The sequence below is a fragment of the Tetrao urogallus genome (assembly GCF_951394365.1).
Source record: "Tetrao urogallus genome assembly, chromosome: 18".
Taxonomy (NCBI): Eukaryota; Metazoa; Chordata; class Aves; order Galliformes; family Phasianidae; genus Tetrao; species Tetrao urogallus.
Genome location: NC_136831.1, coordinates 3698947 through 3724916, shown reverse-complemented (window position 1 = coordinate 3724916; position 25970 = coordinate 3698947). Strand labels below are relative to the sequence as shown.

The window sequence follows — 25970 nt, the reverse complement described above, 5'->3', positions numbered from 1 at the left end:
GTGGCTGCCTTGGTGTTTAATCCTAGTAATTAACGGGGCAGTGAGAAAAGAGCAGATCCACCTCTTTTTCCCCTATACAGACACAACCAGAGGGGCTGGGCTGGGTCGTTCCTGGAGCAATTCAAGCAGAGAACGAAGAAAGAGAAGCAAACAGAGGCATTACCTATTGGCAAACAGGAGGCAGCTCTAAGGAAGACCATTTTAAAATCAGAAATGCATGAGAGTACCCAAATTGCATTCATTTCCCAATGTTTGGGGAAAAACAAGAGGGAAATCTTTTGTTTGTTAAAAATGACTTTGAAAACAACCTCCTGGTTACCACCCGGAGCACAAAGGAAGTCCTTAGCACGGGATGTCACTGCACGTTTATTTCAAGCTTTAATGATATGTTTGGGGACATCATCTACGCCTGAATATTCCTCCACTGTGACTGTCTGGGGGGAAGGAGCTCAGTCTGAAAATAGTAAATGAGGCCAATTATCTGGCGGCAATTCCAAAGGGTAATTTGGTTCCTCTTGAGCTGTCCGCGTCCTTATCCAAGCACCTCTGCAGGTTTGTTTTAGGAACACATCTCCACGGTGCCTGGATGCACCCGCAGCCTCCTGGGAAAGCACGGAGGCATTCAATAGCCAGGAGAACCACGATGTGCTCAGAGCTGGCGGTCACGAAAGCTTCGGGAAGGACCGCGGCGTTTCAATTTGGTACAGATTGATGGGATGGCTTTATTTATTTATTTGTTTTTAATTAGCCTCATTAGCAACAGAACGATCTTCCCGCAGCGTGTGCAAATAGCACGGAGACGCCAGCCCTGCTGATGGCTTTTCTCCTCGTACCCGTCGTTCAGAATTGGCATTGCAAACCAGGAAAGATTTAATAGTGGTTTCTGGGAGAGATTAGCAGCGGGCAGCGGCTCAGAGGGGATTACGAACGCAGCAGAACCAGCCGGTTTTGATGGAGTGGTTGTCAAAGTTGTGCTTTAAGTTTAACGTGAGGCGATGAGGGCTTTTGGAGGGCTCACATCCACGGAGCTGCGTTTGCTGGTGACTCATTCTGGCTCGTTGGAGCGCAGATTTTGTTCACTTCAGCTGGATAATCTCGTCTTTAAAAGAGAGAAAGAAAAAAAAAAGTAAATAAAAATGAAAAATCCTATTGTTAGCCACAGACCATTGCTTATTGTTGGGATTATTGGGAAAGCACCAAACCGCCGGTCCGAGAAGGGCTGAGGACGGCGGATCCGCTCACCCAGCAATACAGCACCACTGGGAACGAATCCCCCTGCAAAGACTGCTCCAGTTTCAGCCCCCAGATACGTAACATTCGGGATTACAACAGCGAGCCCCTTACACCCAAAACCCAAACTCTTCAAATAACAAAAGACGGAGCAGAGTCATTTTGCAGAAGCAATTCGAAGTGAGAATATGAACCAGCGCCCATCTTCCGACGATCAAGAAACCGAAGGGAACGCAGGGGAGCGGGGTCAGCAGCCGCAGGGGACAGCGCTACTTTCGGAGCGACCGCGACGGGCGGGGCAGCGCACGGGGATCCTCCTTCATCCCCGGATCCCCTTCGCCACCGGGACCCCCTTCCTCCCCGATCCCCCCGCGCTCTCCTCCCTCTCCACGCCCCGGTCTCTCCGCGCTGTCCCAGGCCGGCCCCCAGCGCCCTGCCCGCTCCCCGCCCCGAGGTGCCCGCACTCCCGGCTCCGCCGCTCGAGCTCCCCCGCGCGTTCTGCCCCGGGAGGCGGCGGCGGCGGCGGCAGCGGCGGCGGGAGGGAGGGAGGGAGGTGCGGGCTGTCCGCACCCGGAGCTGTCGCCACCCGGCAACGGGGGCCATGCCGGGGCCCCGCCGGGACCGGCCGGCCGTGCTGCTGCTGCTCGGGGCGCTGCTGGCCGCCGACCTCTACTTCCACCTCTGGCCGCGGGCTCGGAGGGAGCTGGCCCCGAGCGCACCGAGCTGCCCGTGCCGCCGCCGCTCCGCTCCCTCCGCCGCTCCGCCGCCGCCGCCCCCCGCCCGCGCCGCCTCCTCCTCTTCCTCCTCCGCCTCCTCCTCCCCGCTGCGGCGCCTCTTCGCCCACCCGCTGTACCGCGCCGCCGCCCCGCCGGGCTCCGCCGAGCCGCTGCTGGGCGCCCGCGAAGCTCTGCGCTACTACCGGCGGAAGGCGGCCCGCTGGAACAGGTGCGTCCCGCCGCGCGGTACCCCGACACGGCACCGCTCCCTGGGCGGCCATCCGCGGGCACCCCAAACCCAGCGTCCCATCCCCGGGCGCTTCATCCCTTTGCGCCTATGCTCGTGTACCCGCCCCCGGGCACCCATCTCCAGGTATCCATTCCCGTATCCCATCTCCGGGCACTCATCCCCAAATTCCAATCTCTGACCACCCCATATCTGGGCAGCCCAAACCCAGCACCCCATCCGCTGGCACCCCGTTCCCAGGTTCCAGTCTCCAGACACCCAAACCTAGCACCTACCCATAGGTACCCATCTGCAGGCACACATGCCTGGTACTCCATCCCTGGGCACCCCATCCCCAGGTGCACATCCCCAGTCTCTGGGTACCCAGAGCACCCTCCCAGCACCCCCTGCATGGACACCCCCCCGATATCCCTTGCCCAGACACCCCGACCTCTGCACACAACCCCTTGGCACCCCTTTTGTGGCCCGCTCTGTGCCCACCTCCTGGCTCTCTGCTGTCCTCCCCATTGCCCTTTTCTACAGCACCCCGTAGATCACAGGGCTCTGCATGGAAGTTCTGCTGGGAGGGGCTTCCTGTGGTCCCTGATGGGGGAGATGAGGAGAGGAAGGGCACAGGGATGCAGGGTGAGCCCCTGCTAGTTGTGCATAGTAGGGATAGGTGCCTTCTTCACTGCATCAGCACTCTGGGGGCAGAATGGTGTCAGCCCCTGGGTGCTGTACCCAGAGCCATCTCCTTGCAACCACCAGCAGGAAAAGTTTCCCTGTTTCCAGTGTCCTGCAAGGCACTGTGGAGGAGGGGAGGGACCGTGACCTGAACATGGCTCAGACCCCTCCAGCTTCTTCTTCCTCTCCCTGCCTTGAGAATGCGTGGGGCGAGGCCGAGCTGTATGTTTGTATGACATTGGCTGCATTCAGCAGGGTGGGACAGGGCAGTGATGAGCACACAGCTGGGAAATACGAGGCAAGAGGGCTTGGGATGCTTTGTGGATGCTTCCCAAGGAAAAGCACTGTGGGGAGGTAGGATGCTTTTTGCCAGCCCATCAGAGTGATCTGTGCCTCGAGGTCATACAGCCACAGCAGCTCATCTTCTTGGCATGGGGACATCCCTGGGCTGACAGTGGGATCCGTATAGGACCGAGCAGCCATGGCTTTCCCAGCCTATGAGTTTAGCAGAGCGTGGTGTAGCTCAGGGCTGTGCACACGTTCCCAGCTCTCCCCAAGGTGTGACACATCCTACAGGGTAGAACAGGGTCCGAGCTGACCCTATGGCCATCCCATGTGAGGCATGAACGGCGGGGCTGTCAGTGCAGCACCCATCTGCACGGCTTGAGTGGACCCAGCTGCAGCTCAGCCCTGCACCTACAGCACAGCACAATTTCTGCAGGCAGGTATAAATAAATCAGTCTGGGGTTCTCTGGCTGGCTCTCACATGGCCTGGCCCTGGGATGTGGCACGTTTTGGCTACGGGTGGTAAGGAGAACAAAGCACTGTGCATTCTACCTGCACACAGAGCTCTGCCTTCTCATTCCCATTCCTAGCTAAGGGAATCTGACTGCAGGGGTGGCTGATGGGGTTGCAGGAAGAATAATTTTTTTTAAAAAAAAGCAAAACCAAACAAACCCAGAGCTTGTTTCTATCCATGAAGAAACAATTCCATACTCCAAGCTCTGTGACCTGCTCAGTGCCAGGCACTGGTGCCACAGGGACAGCGGCACCCAGTGCCTGGTGCCTCCTGCAGCCCGGCACCGAGCAGAGCCTGGGCAGCCCCAAGGCTGTTCATAGCGAGTTATCTGGACCTGCTTTTTATATTATTATGTCTTTTGCAGAGGGCTGTTCTTAAAGGGAAATATTTCAGGCACCCTGGAGGGAGCAGCGTTTGGGGGTTGAAGGCTTGCAGGCCGGCTGGCCCCCAGCCCCGTGCCCGCTGCCTCCCCTTGCACAAAGGCTGCATTTTTTTCCCCATCAGTAATGCACCGCTCACCGCCGTCCGGGGCGGGGGGGGGACAGGCTGCGTGCATGGGAAAGTGGGAGAGCAAATATGGTAAAATATGTGGGCAGCTTCCCTGGGGAAAATTCCTGCGTCATTCTGCTGACACGCACTGGGGGCTTCGCTGTCCCCGTCTGCATTTGTGGGACTGGTGGCATCCCGCACATTTCTCCCCAAATATCCCTGAAACGCATCCCTCGGGCTGGACCGACCTCACTACCCATCTGCACCATGGAGAAGGGATGGGAGCCCTGCAGACCCCGCTGCCTGAGGCAGGGTTGGGGCACCCCAGGGCCCCACTGGTTAATGAACCACTCGCTATCAGCCACAGCTCCTGTTTGCCTTTGCCGAGGTATCTTGGCACTTTCAATGCAAACTGAACTCAGTTTTCCCTTTATCGTGAGCGCAGATGCCACGCACGGCTCTGCTGATGTTAATGAGAAACCAATGCTGTCAGCCAGGGGATAAATGACCTTTTGATGGCAGTTCAGCAAAGCTTGGGTCCTATCAGAGGAAAAATGGCTTATGGTAACAAACCTCTGGTTTGTCACAACTCCACCTGCCAGAATGGGACAGATTCACCCCAGTTTTACCAATTCTGGGGCAGCGCAGTGCTTGGTGGCCCCCCTGCATCCCATTGCCCAGAACGAAGGCTGTAGAGGACATGGGACAACTTGGGGCTCCAGCAGTCATGCTGCCTGGAACCTCTGGATTTGGCAAAAACCTCTGGCACAGCAAAGGCTTTTTCCATCCCGTAACACAACAGCTGCCAGCTCTACTCCAAGCACTGAGGGTTTCCATCCTGCACCCATCCCCATCACCCTGTGCTCATTCCCTTCCAGGAGACACAAGATCTACAGGCAGGAGCTCAACCTTACGGCCGCGGCTGCGCTGCTCCCGCTGCGTCCCGAAGTCAGCTGGCTGCAGTTCCACCTGGGCATCAGCCGGGATGGGCTCTACCCCCGTTCCAGCCCTGCTGTCAGCAGGCTGCTGCAGGACATGCACGACTTTGCCACCGTCAGCGCTGGTGAGTGTTGTTGCAGTGTGGGACTCTGAGCCCTGCGCTGGCTTCTCCATGGGTTTTGTGCTGCGTGATTGTCGTTGTGGTACCTGGAGATGGGAGAAGGGCCTTCCTGTGTCTTTAGTGTATGAATGGAGCTTATAATCAGAAGGGAGTCTGGCTTTTTAGATGGTCTGATAGCAAGCTCTGCGCAGCTCCTTCCTCATGGCTCCTCCTGCTCTTGCAGACTACAGCCAGGATGAGAAAGCTCTGCTGGGAGCCTGTGACTGCAGCCAGAGTGAGTGCATCCTCCCAGGACTCTGTGCCATCTTCGCTTCACCCCAGTGGGGAGGGTGGCACTGGGTTCCCCTCAAGCTTCCAGCCCCACGCTCTGCTCAGGGATAAACCCCACAGCCCCACAAGGATGGGGTGGGGATGCCAAGACATCGATGTGCCAATGAGGGGAGGAAAAAGTCCCCAAGGGGACCTAACAAATGGACTTTGGGAGACTCGCATGGTGCAGAGGTGGCGATCTGTTGCACACAGGCACCTAACGTCCCCTTTCCCCCCAGTTGTGAAGCCCAGCGGCGTGCACCTGAAGCTGGTCCTCAGGTTCCAGGACTTCGGCAAAGCCATGTTCAAGCCCATGAGGTAAGGCAAAGCCCCACTGCCCACGATGAGCAGCTGGGAGCACTGGAGCTCGCTGCAGTGAGGCTGCGGGCATCCTCGGGCAAGGAGGGGCACGTCACATTGCATCTCTTGTCCTCTGCTCAGCAAAGCCACCTTGAATTATTAAAGCTACCTTTAATTATTACTGGCTGCTTGCTCTCTCCCCGGTAACACGCAAACATCAGTGTTCCCACACTGCTTATTGACATTGGAAGGCTCTTTCTCTGTAGATGCCAAAGAATGGAGGACCTCAGGGCTGCTGTCACCTCAGGGCCCACACATCCTCAGCACTGCTTTGTCACTCCTTGGATCCCCTGGGTGCAGCTGCACGCACTCCCCAGGATTGACCCATGGATTTCTTCCAGGCAGAAACGTGAGGAGGAAACACCCGAGGATTTCTTCTACTTTGTGGACTTCCAGAGGCACAATGCTGAGATCGCAGCCTTCCACCTGGACAGGTACGAGAGGAGCTGTGCTCAGCTCTATGGAGTGCTGGCCATGGATCAGCGACTGCTCAGCAGCACCATGGTGGGGAAGATTCTCACTGGGAGCCCAGTACTCACTTTGCTTTGCTCCATGCAGGCTGGGCACAGGTGATGCACAGGTGGTAGCTTTGCTGCATGCACTGGGTCCATCCTGGGCATTGACCCAGCTGAGCTCTGGGTGCCTGGTTTGTTTTGTTTCAAGCTCACAGCTAATGAGCAATTAACCCAGGAGCCTTTTCCAGCAATCCCGGCTTCACCGCCATTTGGGTGCAGCCATCAAGAAGGCAAACATTTTGCCAGCAGGAAGGGCACGGGCAGCATCTGCCACCCCATGCAGTCAGGTCCCACTGCGTGTCACTGAGCTGCTTTCCTCGGGCAGGATCCTGGATTTCCGACGGGTGCCCCCCACTGTTGGGAGGCTGATCAACATCACCAAGGAGATCCTGGAAGTCACCAGGAATGAAGTCCTGCAGAGCGTCTTCTTTGTGTCTCCAGGTAGGAAAAGATTACGGGCTGTGCAGGAACGGGACTGAGATCTGTTCACTTGTCCTGCTTCTTAACCTTTCCCCCAGCATAGGACTGAGTCTTTTGACCAAAACTCTGGTTCCCTCCACGGTTTGGCAGTTCACATCCATTATGTGCCTAGATACGTTGCATGGTGAGGCAGGGGTCAGTCCAAGCTCCACACCCCATAGTTCTTTCCCCAGTTCTCTCTGTTCTCCTCCAGCCAGCAATGTGTGCTTCTTTGCCAAGTGCCCGTACATGTGCAAGACAGAGTACGCAGTGTGTGGGAATCCTCACCTCCTGGAAGGGTCCCTGTCTGCCTTCCTTCCATCCCTCAACCTGGCGCCTCGGCTCTCCATCCCAAACCCGTGGATCCGCTCCTACTCGTTTGATGGAAAAGAGGAGTAAGTGGGTAAATGCTGCTGCTTCATATATGTGCCTTACAGGGAGCGTGTGGGAAGGAGAATAAGTGGGATACAGACTGTGAGTGGACTGTGTGCCCCCTCCCCTGGTGTCCTGCAGGTGGGAGGTGAATCCGCTCTACTGTGACACTGTGAGGGAGATCTACCCCTACAGCAGCAGCAACCGGCTGCTTAACATCGTTGACATGGCCATATTTGACTTCCTGATAGGTACGATTAAAGCATTTCATGCTGATGGGAAAGAAAACACGGGATAGGTCTGAAAATTACTCAGGCACTTGCAAGGGAAACCGCTGCTCTGTTCCTCCTTTACCAGGGAACATGGACCGTCACCACTATGAGATGTTCACCAAGTTTGGAGATGATGGCTTCCTCCTACACCTGGACAACGCCAGGGGGTGAGGCTGGGAGGCCGAGGGGATGTGGGGAGGCCATGGGCAGGTGGTAATACTCCGTGCTCTCTCCTTCCCCCAGGTTTGGGCGGCATTCTCACGATGAAATCTCCATCCTGGCCCCTCTCTCCCAGTGCTGTGTGTAAGTGTCAGCTTTGTTTTCCTTCCCAGACACATCAGTTCCTCCTGGCCCTGCAGCGCTGGCTGCTGGAATCCACCTGGGAACCCAACCAAACAGCTCAGCATGGAAACCACCAGTTATCTCCAAAGCAAGAGTTAAGCTTTTATGTCACTCAGAGCATTGAGCTGCTCTGCTGCATCACACAGCCATCATTCCTGCACTTCATACTTACTATTCTAAATGAACCCTTTTCCATGAGAACCCCTACGTAACCCAATGCCCAAATCCCCACAAACAGCTCCCTTGCTCAGCAGCAGGCAAACATCTGATGCTTGAATGCCCACAGAGCATCAGTCTCACACACAAAGAGGCTGTCTGACTTTTCTGTTGGCCCAAACCCTTCCAGAAGCATGCCCTTGCATTTCCCAACACATCAACACAAAGTGCTGCCAGCCCCACTTGTCTGTGTGTGCTAATATGAAACCTCCATTCACCAGCTCTGATAGTTAATCAGGTTTCTTCTCACAGCATCAAGGAGAAGCTCGTCAGTTTTACCATTTGAATCCTATCTTGGCCACCCTTTTATTAATCCACATAAATCAACAGCTGAAAGTTAAATTAAAGAGGAAGAAAAGCTGCTCCTCCCTGTGGTTTCTCTTTAGGAGATCCCTAACCTATTTCCTTGCTGTACCTGCTCCATGTAAGCCTTGGGGTGCTAATTGCACTCTCCCCACATATTCGCATTACTGGATCTAATTTTAAGAACTGCTGTTTGCACCGAGTGAGACTTTCCATTTATAATTGCAGCTCACAGTGACTCCTTCTGCCAAGCTCCTATTTTGTGCAGTTCACATGAACTCTCTGACCTAGCAGCACTATCTGCAGGTCACATCCTTCCTGCTCACCCAGATCCACCTCCCAGAAGCTGTGCTTAATTTAGGTAGGATGAGCTGCAGGTCACACCTTTAATGAGCCAGCTATGGGCAAGAACTGCAACTTGAAAATGACTTGTACTCACTACAGGGCCACCCAAAAGCCTCATTTCCTATAGCAGTCCATCCTGGAAAGCATCCAGAAAGGCTTGGAATCCTCCGAGCTCGGCTTCCTGCAGCCATCTACTGTTCTGACCCACCTTTCACAGCCCCTGTTCCAGTCCTTGTCTCATTCAGTGAAGGTTGCTCCTCTCCTCTCCCATCACACCTTCCTCCACGTGGAAATTCTGGCTGAGTCAGCATGGTTCCACAAACACAAGCTGCCATCTTTCCAAAATTTAAAAGGCAATGGGTGAGATCACTGGTCCATTTCAGTCATAGATACTCTGAAATCAAAATACTTCTGCTGAGCATTAAACAAATCACGTTAGAATACCTAGTGTCATTCCCCAAAGCAGGCCAAGATCGTAGCTTTTCATCCTCCCTTCTGTCAAAGGGAAATGCTTCATCCTCAGTGCCTGTTCAGGCACAATGTTAGATCAGCTCTGGGAAATACTCTCTTTTTGTTCAATTTAGAGAGATTTTTCCTCATTCATCAGCAGCTAAGATGCACAGCTTCATTTTCTCTCTCCTTCTGCCCCATAAATGTCATTTCTGGTACCGTGGCACTGCCCTGCAATCATCTGGGGAACTAGGTGACATCTGAGTCAGAGGCAGAATGCTCACTGCTGAGGATTTCTAACATTCTTTTCTCTCTGAAGACAAAAATCTGCTGTATGAGCATTCTGTAGCCTGAAAAATAAGTGAGAACCAGAGGTTTCTGCAGAGATTCCCATTTTCTTCAGTAAGAGCTTTTCGTTCCAAATACTGTTATCTGGAACTGTATCTTCGCTCCCTCCTCCCTCTCTCAGCAGAGACTCAGACAACTGTCCCTTTCCGGGCTGCTGTGATGTTTGGCACTGGGACGCCTGCTTTCTTTCTCTTCCAGAATAAAGAGGACGACGCTGCTGCGCCTGCAGCTGCTGGCTGAGCCCGAGTACCAGCTGAGTGCTGTGATGAGAGAATCCCTCCTGCAGGACCCCCTGGCACCTGTCCTCACCGAGCCCCATCTCCTGGCCTTGGACCGGCGGTTACAGCTCATCCTGAAAGCCGTGAGGAAGTGCATAGACACACATGGAGAAGCCAAGGTGGTGGCCAATGACACCAGGCAGCCCGAGGCTCCCACATCCGACAGAGCGAAGCTGAGCACATAAACAGCCCTCAGCTCCTGCTCAGAAGCAGGGGAGACCCCTGCGAGACCAGGGACAAGCGTTAACAGTTGGTCATTTCTATCTACAAGTGCCCACGACACGGAGAGGGGAAACTTTGGAAGACCTGCAGGGATCACAGCGGGTTCCCAGGCTGAGCACTCAAGCAAAGCTGCAGCAGGTCTTTGCACCCCAAGCACCAGCTCTGTGGGAAAGCAGAGATCTGGTTTGCAGCTGAGCATGCCTTGTGGGTGACAGGAACACATACAGCCTGCAGCTTGCTCAGCCTGCTCAGCCTTGCTATGATGGACACACGCTAGATCCAAGGATGAGGCTTGAATAAAGAGATGCCACGAATATTCTCCTCTTATAAGTCTGTGTTCTGTAATCAAGACCGCGTGTGAGAAAGGAGCAACCTTACTGTGACAAGGTGACACACTGGTTCATGTGGTCAGCCTGGAGCATCTCTGCACAGCACCCACCAGCAGACAGGACCCCTGGCCTGGTTCTCTGCAACAGAAAACAACCAGCCCAGTACACTTCAATCTGTGCACATTGCCCAAAAGTCCACTGGCTTGCAGGGCAGTAAGATCACTTGTATTTTCACCTGCCTTGGGGGTGGAAGAATGAGGCTGGGTTATAACAGAAAAGCAGGAAAATTATATATATTTATATGTTTATAAATACATATATTTATACAACATATGTATTATATACATATATACAACTACTGAAAGACATAGGACTGTATTTACAATCCTAGACCACTTCTGGTCAAAATATTTTGCTGAGGTGGGGGGCTCCATCTTGCATCATCATCTTGCTTTAAAGTCACTCAAGCTATCAGAATTCCCTGGAAAACAGAAATGGCTCCTCCTCCTCCCCTTATCTCTGCGTATTTTGGGGAGAAGCAATAGGAACTGAAGACCAAAAAAGTGTAGAGGAGTTATCAGAGATCTTTCAATTTGTAAGCTTCCCCTTGCCTCCCAAGGGCAAGGCTTAAGCGTGGTTTGATTACTGCAGCTCTTTAATAGCTTTTTGCTTCAACCATTCAGGAATGATTACACTGAGCTTCTTGGCAGCCTGGGGAAAGTCGTTGAGAACTTTGTTGATCATTTGTCATCCTTAAAGAAAAAAACCAAAACAATCAGTCTACTAGAAGTTCATTCTAAACTAACCTTTCAGTTAAACAAAAGCCATCAGCAGCGCTGCAGGCTGCTCAGGTTCACAGCAAGCTGCATCACCTACCACACTGTCATTTTAGGTTGGAACTCTGCCCAGCCTAACAAGCACTGGGTGACGCTGGCCAGGACTGTGCAGGGAAGTCACAGAGCTGGTTTGGCCAGCACTGCTGTTTTTCACAGGGAACTGTAGTAGAGCTCAGTCCAACCCCAGAACAAGTGTCCAACCGGCTGCCTGTCTTCGCGCTGTAAAGCTACTGAAGAGATTTAGGTGTAATTCTGTATGTCCCCACAGGTGCCATTCTATTCGTTTGAGGAAGTTGGGAATGTTTCTGCTCAATACAGAGAGCCCAGTATTTTGAAGCCACAAAGGTCAGGAAAAGAAAAGATCTAATGCACAGAACTGGAGAGCAGACAAAGAACCCAGCCCAGCAGGCTCCCTCAGCCTGCCTCGATTCAGCCACGTCCTTCCACTTCCAGCTTTCACCTAAGCACATTTTAGGTAGCCTCAATCAAACAGAATTCTCAACAGCAGTGGGCTTACAGGCCTTTTCTTTTTTTCCCCATGTACTCTAGTGAGCAGATAACAGATTAAAACAGAAGGATTTGGCTCACTCTCTCAGCACTCACCGCCTGCAGCTGTTTCAGTATGGGACATTCTATTCCCAAAGCTGCATCTCCCTCTACTGGTGATTTTCTGTGCACGTTACACACTCAGTCCCAGAGAGGAAGGGTCAGCTGTGCTGTGAGCAAGGACTGGAACTCAAACCTCCATTAAGTTCCTTCGTTTACCACCAGTTTATTGGCAATTCATCCTCTGAAGGTGAAGGAAAACATAAAACATAGGGGTGGGGAAAAAAAAAGAGGCTGATTGCATTTAAGAATTTAAATCATTTTATTGCTTTACCTGCCATTAGGACAATCTATAACAAAAGGAATATAATATATTAGCACATACAGTAAATCAGACTTATATAGTCAGGTAACAATACAAAAATGGTCCTCTGGTTGACTATAGCTTTCTAGGGCAATAGACTTTATAAATTCGCTAAAGGTGGACTAGCAAAAATTACTTCTAAAGCCCCAAATGTTAGCTAAGGCAAAACTATGCCAATTGTGGTTTCAAACATATTTAAATTGCACACAAAGGTAAAGCTACAACTGTGATTAATATTTAACTCAGACTTAGCTGATTTATCTTAAAATCTTGTAGGTAAAACTACAAAAGGGAGTAAACAGCAAGCTAAAAAGATGCAGTAGTGAAACTCGATTAGAAAGCCTTATATAAAAAAATGTGCACTTCTGTGTGGAGCTCTAAGTAGTTTACACAGTTTTTGGTGCTTTAAAGTAACATGAACACATAATGAAGGAAAAACCTGGATAGATCCAAAACTGAAGAGAACAGTTTTAGCAACAACAAAAAAAAAGTTATAAAGTAAAAGTAGCATTTGCTTACTCCTTAAGGACTCCGGCAGAAGCAGTCTTCTCAATTTCTTGTGAAGACAGAACTCAAACCACAAGCGTTTAAATCCCACCACTGGGATTTCAGGTTTGGAAATACCCTTTTGTGAAAGCCCAATGCCCTCAGAATTACTTTGCATCAATTAGCAGGCTCTTCTTGACACGCCTGGGAGAAAGCCTGTTGGATCTGAATCCATATCATCTCGGAAAGGAAATTAAACGAGGGCTCCATCTTGAGAAGCAGTTGCCCCATAAACGCAAAACCGCTTGCTGTCACTCCCAAATACGAACCTACACTACTGGGTATAAATTACAGGGTAAAGGAAACCTTGAAAACTGCCTACCATTATTGAACCGTGGAATTCAGTACAAACCTGTGGGAAGTATTGGTGCACACAGAACGATGCAACACAAAGCTGGAAAATACTGAAATACGTTTAAGACTCCACAACATATTGAACTTGGGAGGGGGAAAAAAAAAAAAAAAGAGTATGAAATGCATCGTGTCATCTGGGCAAGTATGGAAAGAGAATAAGCTTTTGGTATTTAAACTAGACTCCTAATGATCCTTTTGAAAAATTCTGAGTTGATTTAAAAACAAGCATACTTAAAATGAGTGTGGCAGGGAAGTTAAAACGTTAAAGCGAGGCACGTTTTCTGCCTGGCAGTCTGACTAAGCATAACGGCATCTCTATGGGCCAGCACTCGCAACTAATGCTGCCCATCAATGCTTCAAAGTTTAAATTTCCCTGGTGTCAAAGGGACACGTGAACTGGTGACCATTAAAAAAATAAGTCAACTGAGGAATACAAAGCAAGCAAGGGAAATAAAAAGTTTGCTTCCAATTTCTGCACCAGTGTATACCTGTGCATGACTAGCAGCTGGGCGGCTGCACCATGCCTATGTCCGTGTACTGGAGCCCAAGTCAGGCATTGTATGGAACATTTGGTTCTTGCCACTTTGAACAGGAAGTTCAGGGCAAATCTATCACTGAAGAAAGAAGAAGGAAAGGATCAGTTGTGGCAAATCAGCAAATTAAGTAACAACTGCAGCAGTTCACCTGAACCATTCACCTCAAAAGCTTTGATTTACGCTTGACAACATAAGCAACCTTAAACCAGCAAACACAGGAACTATTAAACTGCTGAATTCCAACTGTGGCTTTCTTAGCAGCTGATGCCTCACGATTGAACCCAGGATTACAGTACCCAGAAAATTATAAAGAAAACCCCAAGAAGCTCAGTAACATGGGCAATTCTCATTTGGAAAGTAATACAGCAGGTTAGGACTACAGCCTTAAAATCTGTCCAATGATTTAAGAAATACCTTGAAATTCCCCCCACACCCTGCTACCTCCTTATTCTGTGGCAATTGTCACGGTGCCTGGAGATCTCTCCTTCAGTAAAGCAAGGCTGTGTTTGCTGTATTTGCCCGAGTTGGACACAGTTGCACAGAGAGAAGCTGTAACAGCAAACATCTTCATAGAACTTTTTCCTATGTATTTAATGGGACAGAGAGCACAGAACTAATATGCTCTAAATTAAAAATAGTACTATGAAAAGCTTTTTTTTTTTTTTTTTTTTTAAACAGACAGGAAGCTGCAAATGCCAGTGGCCATGTGGCTCTGCACAAGGGTAATAAAGCAGTCTGCGTTGGTGAAGCACGTTGCTGAGGGAGGAAGGCTTCAGACAGACAGCGATACAAAACTGTTGTACTGCTGGATGTTTCGCTTGAGAATATCTGAGCACGGACCCAGGACACGTTCAAATCGGGGTCGATCGAGCTTCACACACTTCAACAGGCCACGAGCAACAACTGTGGCAGCACGGGGACGGTTCATCAACAGAGCTATTTCACCTAGAGCAACGGGAGAACGGGAGCAGCGTTACAAACCGAGGGGGAGGAGTCACTCGTCAGCCCGCTGTATTTCAAACGGCTGCAGGAATTGAACCAAAGTTAATTCGGGTCTCAACGTTTATCAGAATGAATGTTTGTATAGTTACATTACAAGCAACTGGGTGGCCAGCATAAAGAACGACACCTTTGTGTGCTATTCTTTTTTTAATTATTCAGCAATTTCTGTTTCAGTGTTTCCCTTATTTGAAAAAGGGTCACATCTCAGTCAACTATGTAACTTTCCTTCAAGCAGCCATTTTTCTAATGTGTAAGACATTTCTAATGTGTAAGACATGTTGCTGACCAATTCAGACCTCTGTGACGCTCAGGACAAGACCATGCTATTCGAGTAATAATCTCAGTGCACAAGACAGAAGCTTTTGACCAATACCTAGCCAGAATTAACAACCCTACCTTGCCACTGGAGGTAAGAATGAGTATCTCAAGTCTGGGATTCCCATTTCAGAAGTTACACACAAGCACATCAAAAGCTTTGTTTCAAATGCACGTTACAACTGCTGAACAACATATTTTGAAATTAAGCTTTCTTCGAGCCATTCCTTCCTTTGGTGGTAGCAGCTATGCCTAACAATCCTAGCCATGAGCATGAAGTCACTGCATCAACTTCTGGGGTGGTTTGTTTCTAAGCAGTTGAACAGGTTGCGCTCCTGTTCAGGACTAAGGAAAGAACGCAGGGATCCTCAGAGAATAAATCTGCCTGCATTATCAGAGGGGATGTTCAAAAGAAAGGAGAAAACTTCCTCGGTGCCAATTAAAACCTCAAACTCGCCAGCCTCCAAAACACAGGCTTGCAAAAAAGTAGGTTCTAAGGGAGACTTAAAGCCTCAGGGACACCTGAACACGACACCAGGATAACATTCAGTGCAGTAGTAGGAAATTCAAGGATATACATACCAAGGGAGAGATTGGAAGAGACCAGTGTTTGACATAGGTAGAACAAACATCTAGCACCAGGTACTGAGCTAAGCAAACCTCTGGCCAGATTGAACACTACCAAGGCACTGCTGAGCACAGCCCCCTCCAGGCCTTGAAACAGAGTATTTGTTGATTACATCACCTACAAAGCTGAAACACCAGACAACCAGAAGACTTTTGCAAGAGGACAGCTCAAAAAAAAATAATGAGAGAACGTATCTTAAACCTGAAGGGAAAAAATACTAGCCTTTTTGTTTCTGAAAGAAGGAAGTGTTTAAATATTAAATAGTTGGTTCTCAACAGATTTGAGGGGGTGGGAAAAGATTAATTCTCTTTTGAAGAAGCTTTGTTTGAGAGCTTCAAGGCATTGTTCCTCTGAACCTAAAATGAGACAGTCAGGAATATCCTGTTATGCACCGTTACATTATTCTCCAAGAATGCCCTGTGAGCATACACGTCCAGTCCTCACCTGTGATCAAACAGATCAGTGTGCATTAGGAACTTAGCTTTTTTATTTTTTTTGCTAGCACATACAGGCTTTTTCAAGCCAAAGCATTTTTTCTATCATGTAACTTTTAGCTTAGTAAAAATACCTTCAACAGAAGGCAGAAGAGACCTTGATTTGTACCAAGTCCTGCGCCCAGTCTTAAGCTTCCCTGTGCAAGATGCTGGCATGAAACAAGTCCAGCAACGCCACCCAGATGGTTATGGGACTGCACAGGCTGTACAGAGAGCTGCTGGAGGAACTGGTCAGTTTGATCTTTACAGGGGAAGGCTTTAAGTGAGACTGTGGGATTTCCATCTCTGGACACAAACTGCTGTAGGGAGGTCACACCAAATCATCATCCTTCCAAACAGCAACACTCCACAGCTACCACTTCTCTGTAACAGGCATGCACACCTGAATGTCAGGTGACTGACACTGAGTGAACCACACGAATCAGACAAAACAGTGATTAAGCAAATCCACCCCATCGCTGTCACCCACAGCAGTCATCACCACAGGTGAAAGCTGACAGTGGCATATGGCACCACTGCTGCCATACAGAACTTACCAAAATAATCAGAAGGTGCCAGCCTGCCCACTTCAACAAATTCTTCATTTTCTGATCGACGCTGTAACACTGCAGCTGTGCCCTTTAATGAACCACAGCAATTAGACAATTGCAATTTCTGCTATCGCTTCAATTACTGAATTCCAGAATGAGCTGCTTTGCAGAAACAACTGTTATGATGTCAGTCTTTAAAAACCAATTCACAGTTCATGCACAGTTCATAGACTGCTCCATGAGAACAACTGACCTTCCTTCTTCTTTAAGCTTAAAAGATCATGAGTGTTCACCTTCTGCAGCATTGATCTCTTCCCAGTTTTCTTGCACCAATATTACAGTACAGTTTGCAACACCACCACTAGCAGGATATTATTAGCTATCTAGTAATATGTCTCTTTACCCTCCTGAACAGAATAAATGATTTAAGCCAGAAACACTTTTTTTTTTTTTTTTCCTGGAATTGCCATTTATAAAAATAGCAAAACTAAATATAAGCTTTTGCATGTCCAGCAAGATTATATCTCATGAGGAATTCTCCAAAAGTACATTCCAACATTTCATTTTTCTCTGAATATCTATTTAAGGGCAGAACAAACAATGTTAAAAACATAGACAAACTTACAAGGTTTTGATTTTAGTCTTGCTTACCTCCAAGATAATGAAGAACTCATCTCCTGGCTCTCCCTGGACCACAATCTTTTGCCCATCCTCAAACTGTACTGGTTCTAAGGCATCAGCTACAGTAAGGCGCTCCCACTTGTCCAGAGATTCTAGAGAGTTAAGTGTTCATTAACAGCTCATCTTTTTGAGGTACAAATCACACACTTTCCTCCATCCTTACAGACAAGACAGCATATTTCCAGCTGCAGTTGGGCACTGTGTAGCAAGACTTCAATTACAATTATTTTTGAATGATGCAGAACAGCAACACAGACTTTGCAGTCCGTTCAACACGTTACCACAATAGCCTGTAATCACAATGATGCTGAGGAACAGCTTAATTGTAACCTTGCAATTTATTCCACTTTGGAACAACATCTTTGTACTTACCCAATATAGACACTTTACTGAGGAATTCCTCATACATCTTTCTCTTTCTCAAAGTACTCCCCTATGGAGAAAAAAAAAGCACAAAATGAAACCACAAAAAATGGGTTCTTTAATCTGGTTCTCACTTGATGTCAGAATTCAAATAAAATTCAATATAAAAATATACAGCTTCACCTGATATATTACATCCCACCCCACACAGCCCAAGCCCACAGGACTAAGTGACAATTTAACCAGGAGGGGGTATGTTTTCAATCCAGAGAGCTACACCTCGTAGGTAGCACAGGAATTGATTTCTTCACCAAAGCGAGATTCCTCCTGCCCCATTCCTGCTAAGTGCATCCTGAACAATAAGCTCTCTGACTGCACAAGACATAAAGCAGGATTTTGTACACACAACTCCAACAAAACACAAGCACAGACAGAAAGTCAAGTAACCAACAGAAGTTGGCTGAAGGGTAAAAGCAAAAGCACAAGTGCAGGTTAGCAGACAGCTACTCGAGTCACCAGTGGAAAGCACACACCAGCTAGACAAATACTTGCCATCAAGATCCTTCTGTAGCTATCTCTGTCAATGCCCCACAACTTCACATTTGTCTTCGCTTTGACAGTCGCTGCACGGGGAGTTCCATATATAAGGGCAAGCTCTCCAAAGCTTCCTCCTTCACCAACACTGGTTGCCCACTCATTGTTCACATAAACCTGAAAGCCAAAGCCCACAGTGTCTGGAAGGCTGGTCAAGGAATGGGATGTGATGCTCCCACTACCCTGCATTTCCTTTATAATGTAGGGAAATTCTCACATCTACATAGTCAACGTGGATTATTTCAGGATTTCACTAACACTTCACACCCAACCCCAAACCCCATCTTAAGCTTTATTTCCATTGACAAAGAGCCTGCTGTCCACATCATGTGCACAGAGACTAGAGAAGCAGACCCAAAGACCTTTGGATAGGAAATAAAATCTCAGAAAGCCTCAATGAAACACAAAGGACTCGAAAGGACTTTCAAGAAGCCATCACAGAAATTGAATCAAAAGCCATGGATGATTTGGATTAGAAAATAAAAAAGCCTGTCACTCTTAAAGCCTGTCCCACGCCTTACCTAGACTCTAAACTTGTAAAGTATTGGTACTTTATTAACATCTGAACAATTCATCTTAAACACAATTCATAGTCTCTGCAGTCAGACTGAAGAATCAATAAAGAGCAAAATAGCTCCAAAGGAAAATTAGCTTCTACCAGTTCCCTTCTGTTAGGGATGAATGCATCATTAATAAGCTACCAATAATGCTTACATCCATTTCTCCTTGATCAACAACGTAGAAGTTATCACCTTCATCACCTAAAAACAGAAAATCAAAAATTAAATACACAAAAAAAGGCAAACATACTTCTACAAAACTAGCATCTCTAACGGCTTTCATGAGCTGAATGTAATGAGGTTGGCAGAGACATTTTGCACAGCTGGGAGGGTGAAATACCACATTTTGTTCCCTTCACACTCTTAGTCCTGTGAAAAAGGACAGCTAGTGGTATGCAGTACATCAGCCACATTTCCAAGAATGATGGAAAGGCATATTGGATCCAAAAACTGTCATGAAGTATTCTACAGAGTCATTAGATCACAATCTTTCCAACAGATAACATGTGATGAAACGCAATATTCCCACAACTGCTCCACTCCTTACTTCAGAGCAGGAGCTGTGCTTCAGTTAACACGACAAGGAAGGGTCACCTCACCCAGAGAGGGTTTTTTTCTTCCCAAGCAGCACACTAACAGCCTTAGGTCACAGCCTGCCCACCATCTCCAACATTTATCAATGTCAGCACTGTCACTTGCCTTGCTGTATGACAGTCTCGCCTGCAATGTAAGTGACGGGGAACATCGCATCGAAGATGTCACTGAAAGAAGGATACCAAAGTTACACAACTGCAACACACAGCAACGTGATCCAGTGGAAGGTGCCCCTGCCCACAGCTGCAGGGCTGGAACTTTAAAGGTCCCTTTAAGTGATTTTTAAAGGTCCCTTCCAACCCCAACTACTCTGTGATACTGCACATGCGTTCGTACATCTCCAACCTCAACCAACCAACTTTTCCAGCTGTCTCTCTACTGCTGTAAACAGGCTGGGCAACTTTGTATTTTACTATAAGAATGCAAAGTTACATGCAAGTTGTAACTTTTACCTTTGCATTTTACTATACTTTTCAGACTTCAACAGAGATTTATTCCTACCTTCTCTCATTATCATCAAGATGGGCAAACAGCACATTCTTCTCAATAGCTTTTGCCAATGCAGCCATAGTTTTATAATCTTTTGGAATAACCTAGGATTAAAAAAAAAAAAAAGAAAAGAAAAAGTAACTGATTCAATTTCAAAAGAAAATCTTCTGCACTATCCAGGACAAACAAATGACTCAAATTGCTACAGAACTCAAGTCTTTCAGACTCTCTCAAGCACTCTAGCTCTAAGAAACAAATACAGTCAACATTTACAGCTAGTTTATACAGAAGGTAAATAAAACATTGATTCTATGCAACCATAAAAACATAATTCCATGTTAAGTTTGTAGTTTCTTTTCACAATTGCAACTTATTTCCCTAAGAACAGCAGCTCTGCCTTTGGGCTAAGCCTAATACTGCTGCAGCTGCTGGAAGCTCTGTGTGCAAGTATTAAAAATACATATAAATGTATGTGTGCGTATATATAGACACACACTACTTCAAAGGGAAAGGATCAGAACTGTGTAAAAATGATTTGTCTGCATGACAAACTGAAGAGCTATACACACAGGTCTGAATTTTACTGTCATCACACCACCTAACAGGCTACAGGCTTAGTGTTACTTAATACACTGGATATTAAGTAGTCTTAGGTAAACTGAGTGCATGTGCATCTCTTGGCAACATCAGAGGGAAAAAAAATGAGAGCACCTTTCTAACATAAGATGCAGCATCCTCCTCTGTGTAGACTTCTGCACTGATGGCCCCTCGTCTTCTTCGGCCCTTGACCACAGGGTTCATAGGAGGAGGAGGAGAGATTTCATCCTCCCGTGAGTCTGAGCGTGAACCAGACTTCTGTTGGTTTAACAACTGTTTTGTTTCCTCCTGAACAGGAAAGAAGAGATATTTGTGACACGTAATCCACTAAAGGAGAAAAAAGCAGTTACATATCATATCCCAATTTAGCCTGCCAGTGCAAGGGAGCTTCCTGTGTCCTATTACTCTCACATTAAGGCAAGCAGGAGATTACAGCAAGCATGATCAAATGCCTTACTGAAGCAGACAGAAGATATTCCTTTGCTAACATTCACGTCACAGTGGTGCTTATTTTAATAAATTACACTAACAGTTAATTAACTTGAGAAGCACAAACAATTTGACTTTACTTTCCACTAGCATATTCAATAAGCAATGAAAAAAAGCCTGCAGAAGAGAAAGCCATTTTCCCAAGAGCGCACACAGCAGTTCCTTCCCTGAGCTGCAGGGTGTTAAGCCTTTTATTCCTTTGAAGGACAGAAAAACAACTCCTCTGAAATCCCTGCTACACGAGAAGCTTTTGAAACAAGGTGAAGTCACGGACCAACTCAATGCTTGGTAACCATGGGTTATTTTAGGAGAAAGAAGCACAAATGTAGCTTACAGAAGAGGTGCAGAAAGGATGCTAAGGGCCAAACGGTATCTTCCCTCAAACCACAGATCTGCCAGCTGAGTACAATGCTACACATGTTCCTTATTTCCCACAGCTGCTTCCTGGGTTGTGTTGTACTAAGACTGGGGAAAGCCAGCACGCTTGGAATAAAGTGAATTCTAGCCGCATCAATGCTATGATTCGATCCTTTCACATACCAGAAAATTCACCTTACTTAACGAAGAAAAAAAAAAAAGCCAACCTCACAGCCAAAACATTTGAGTCATAACAGCTCAAATGACTTTCTCCCTGCCATAAGGCAAGAGGGTTTGGGGACACGTTTGAACAGAACAAGGAGCCATCTGTTCTTTGAGGACTCCAGGCACATAAAAGCTGGGCTTGTCCCCACGTCCTTGATAAACCCTTCCCCCCCCAGCCTGGTCAGGCAGCCTGGCTGCCACGATCCACTCCGGAGGTACGCAGAGGCCATGTGTAACTCCACCACTTTGGGGAAAGGGACCTCAGCTAACCATTACAGCGAGTTTACATTTTGTACTTCTCAGATAGCCAAAGAGCAGCGATCCGTCAAACCGCCCCGCGCTTCCTGCTCTGTGTTCATTAACAAAATAGTGCCACATTTCCAACTGCTGGGGCAAGGAATATTTAAAGCCTTGGCACTTATTTAGAAAGCAAACATCAGCTGCCGTGACGTTTCCAGTATCACACAGGATACACAGACCCTGCAAATGCCAGAGGCAGAAGCACTTCGGCAGCACTGAGGGAGGGAGCTGCACATCACAGTGCTGCACACGGAGAGAAAATAGCTGCTGACTCCTGCCTGCTCTGAGACTTAATGCTGTTACATTAACAACAAGCCTGTTACTGTAGGCCATGTGGACATGCAAAGGTTACACGTGGCTAAGATAAAAGATTCAAGTGTTGCAGCTAGTCTGGACGTTCTGCTGAAACACCCAGGGACAGGACTGCCCCTACAAGACAAATCACCACGTCCACGTTACTGCAGGACAGCTCTGCGCCATTCGGAAGGGACAAGCTGGGATCTCACTGGTTCCATTACAGAAGCTTTCCATGTATTCATGTTTTTAAAATATACCTTCTATCATTTCTGATGCTGTGTTATATTACACCACTTGATTGGAGATAAATTACACCAGGCCCTGACCAAAAAGTCACAGCTGCTCCTTTCAGGTACCTTAGAATCTAACCAGAGTGAGGAAACATATTTGTTCAAGTTTAGAAGCTCTTCGAATTAAAGCAAATACTGAAGAAAAGCCCCTATAACCACAACATGGATTATTACTAAAGCCAGCCTACTTATTGCATCCAAATGTTCAACCTGACCTCTCAGCTGACAGAGCAGCTCACGCAGATTTTACTGTCAGTGACCACAATTGTACATTCCATTGATCCTGACAGATAAGAAATCATTTTTAAGTCCATTTGCATTATCACTTATGAGTAGTAAAAAAAAAAAAAAAAAAAAAAAAAAAAAAAGCATTAGGATAACAGCTTCTTATCATCATGTTTGAATTCTTTCAGCTACTGAAGACCACTATGATTTCAGAATTATTTTGGGCACTATACACTCTAGTATCTGGTAGTTGTCATTAGAATCATAGAATGGGTTGAAAAGGACCACAATAATCATCCAGTTTCAACCCCTGCTGTGTGCAGGGTCACCAACCACCAGACCAGGCTGCCCAGAGCCACATCCAGCCTGGCCTTGAATGACTGCAGGGATGGAGCATCCCATGACACCAGAAATAGTTGATTTCTTCTGGTTAACTTCATTTATATCAGCTCTCCACCATCCCTTTTTTCCCTCCAAAACAACTCACTTAAACTTGAAGGATATTTCGGTATGCATTCGTGGAGGCAGGCCAGATGATGGGGAACAGGCACAGTACTTAGACAACAATCTTCAGCTTCCCAATTTCAGTTTTGCACAAAGCCCAACACACGTGCAGCAAATCCACCAAGCAGGCTGCAATACCAATCTCTGCATTAAGTTTCCACAGCTTCCACTGCAGAACCCAGCCAAGCTCAGCACCAGCTAGCTATCAGCTGTCAGTGTGCGCTTGTGTTATCAGCCCCGTTTGCAAAGCAAAGCCAACAGCAGCCATAGTGCACCACAGACCGATTGTATGCATGTTATTTTATCTGAGCATAGTGATAAAATTCACACGAAAGTTTTCATAGCTGAAAAGGACACGTGAATTCCTACTGCAACTACAGAGGCAGTAATTTTAATGTTTCCGAGCAATAATTCAACAGCAAATTTAAACATCTTCGATGCATGGGAGTAACGTGACAGTGAATCAGCCTGGTGGAAGACATGACTTGTCAGGAGAGAAAATAGAACCCACACTTCATTTTCAGATGGGGTTCCTCCAGAAGCTGGCCTCAATCAAAGCTTTAAAACACTCCATCTCAACCTCAGTTACATTCAGCGCAACACTTGAAAATTAGATGGGAAAGTTGCTCTGCTTTCATAAGGACAGAACAGATAGAACAGATGTCACTCCTGGAAAACATGTTGTTTCACACAGTTTTGCTGGACTGGTGCTAAGTACCAGGTTAGAGCTGGTTAATAACAGTAGCACAGCCACTGTTATCAGACTGAACTGTGAAACTACCTCAAGAAAGACGTAGCAATTTTTATATTCAACAATACAAGAAGGCTACAGTTCCACCAGCAGCTATAGCTGCATGAGTTGGCACATGTAACCCATGCCAAAACTGCTCCTAACAAGAGGCCTTAAACAAAATTCTAAGAGTAATTTCAGGGGAGAATCGTTATCTAACCAGTTTTATTTTCAGCTTCCTTGTAGGCTGATGGAGAGCATGGACAGCCTCTCTGCACCAGAAAAAAAGAAAGTTGTTCGTCTCCAAAATACACATGAGAGAGATAGCAAGCCTAGCTCTGACCTTATAGACAAATTATCTTTAGAACTAATTATTGCACAATGAACATCAGAACAGGATTGAAATGCTTGTTTTGCGTCCCTTCATGCCTCTGCTTACAGCTTATTCTAAGTTCTACCTCCTAACTGCAGAACAGTTTTCTTTGATAGTTTTTAAAGCAACATTACCACAAGCATTGATACCCCAAACTGCACCATATATCAGTATCAGAAACCCAAGAATACAAGGCAGGAAAGCTGGCATGGTAGAAGGTGGGGACTAAGGATTTTTAGGACTGCAATCTGGGCTGCTGCTGGGATTTTGAAAGAGAACATACTCAAGATGTTATGTTACACACAATAACAATAAGAAGAAATACCACAGAGTTCTTGTGCACCTAACAAGCAAATTGCTCCTCAAGCACACAGCAAGCCACAGGAGGTACGTCTGCAACATATGATCACTTTCTAGTACCTATCACAAGCACTTCCATTAGAAGACTACTTCCACTACACATACCTACACTCTCTACAGCATTATTATTATTTATTTCAGCAATTAATAACTACCCAGAATTAAAAATAAAAAAGGACAAAGATACAGTTCCCATGTAAGATGGATTGCAGCACCTGCAAGTGACTGCTGTGCAAGGTCACAGCCATGTTAATTACCAACAAGCTGTGCTGAGTACAGTGGTTACAGCTAATCTTTCTTCTGCATTAGCCTTTAAAAACTCTGTTTTTCACAGCATATTACTTTCTTTCAGCTTAAGATATTGTTATATTCAATGAAGTGTTCAAATTAATGTTAAGTTGATTCAAATACAAGCACTGAAATGAAAACTCTCTTCATTCCCAGGATCACAGAAAGAGGTCTTCAGGACAAGTGAGAGGCACAACAAAGCAAAACACTAACACTCAGTTCCCAACAGAATGAAGAAAACAGGCTTGCTGTCTTAGAAATCAGGAAAATAAGTGCTTCCATTTGATTTCAGCTAGGCCTGGATAACTACCACTGGCCTGCTGCTGTTTTGTACCTGAATCTTTGCAATCACTTTGCCTCAACAGAAGAAACCAAACGTGCATCGCCAGCAGCTACCAGGGTCACGCAGCACAGTTACCATCTGACCACAGACAGGATCATGTGTCCTATCTGTCAGCTTCTATGAGTAAACACTAGATTGGGATCACATGTGCATCCCAGGTGGATGAGTCTCCTTGCCAGTTTAGTTCTGTCACAACAAAGCAAGTAAGGCAAGAGGTGCTCTCATACCACAAGCCACTGGCAAACACTACAGAAAATGCCATTCGTTCTCCAAAAGCATCAGGCCCAGCTCCAAACAGCCAACACAAACATGGGCCAAACTGGAAGCTCAGCCACTAAATCAAGTTGAGCAGTACAAATTTCAGCTGATCCGCTCTCCTTCACTCCCAGTGCTTATTTTTACCTTCTCTAGTCTTTCAAAGTATTCTCTCAGGAATCCCATGGGTCGGTCAGGTCTCACTGTGCACAGCTGCACAATGCAATCTTTCAGAAGCTGCTGGATGTTGTGTTTTTGGACATAAAGCTCACATTCCCGAAGACTGCGCTCCTCCTCACTGCTGCTGCTGCTGGAAGTTGCCATTGCTGAAAAGAAAAAGAGAAGGTTAAAGAACTAGCGGAAAAGCAGATGGTGCTGCCCAGCATAGTCAGATGTTACATTGCTTCAAGGAAAATCACGCTGCATTATCACCTTACTGACATCACTGGATAAAGTCATCTTCATATCTAAGATCAGTAACAAAGCTAAAGTGTGAAAGAAAAAACTACGAACTTATTTAGTAGAAGTCATTTAGAAGAAATAAGAACTGAGTGCTCCATATACACAGGCAGAAGAAGTGC

The 25970-nt window shown here is 47.1% G+C and overlaps 2 protein-coding genes across 2 annotated transcripts; one reads left to right on the top strand and one right to left on the bottom strand.

The window, feature by feature from the left end:
- Positions 1–1831: 1831 nt before the first annotated feature.
- FAM20A (FAM20A golgi associated secretory pathway pseudokinase) lies at positions 1832–9958 on the top strand (the record flags this gene model as incomplete). The annotated part of the gene is made up of 11 exons (XM_079544140.1): positions 1832–2175; positions 5023–5207; positions 5428–5478; positions 5753–5831; positions 6215–6307; positions 6714–6829; positions 7062–7242; positions 7361–7470; positions 7577–7658; positions 7735–7794; positions 9694–9958. 11 exons carry the CDS (start codon positions 1832–1834, stop codon positions 9956–9958), a joined length of 1566 nt encoding a protein of 521 aa, XP_079400266.1.
- A 4135-nt stretch (positions 9959–14093) lies between these two features.
- On the bottom strand, positions 14094–25713 carry PRKAR1A (protein kinase cAMP-dependent type I regulatory subunit alpha; the record flags this gene model as incomplete). Its single annotated transcript, XM_079544383.1, has 10 exons — positions 14094–14451; positions 16482–16563; positions 17127–17248; positions 17529–17589; positions 18072–18230; positions 18828–18874; positions 19373–19434; positions 19769–19860; positions 20468–20641; positions 25537–25713. 10 exons carry the CDS (start codon positions 25711–25713, stop codon positions 14279–14281), a joined length of 1149 nt encoding a protein of 382 aa, XP_079400509.1. The 3' UTR covers positions 14094–14278.
- Between the last annotated feature and the right edge of the window lie 257 nt (positions 25714–25970).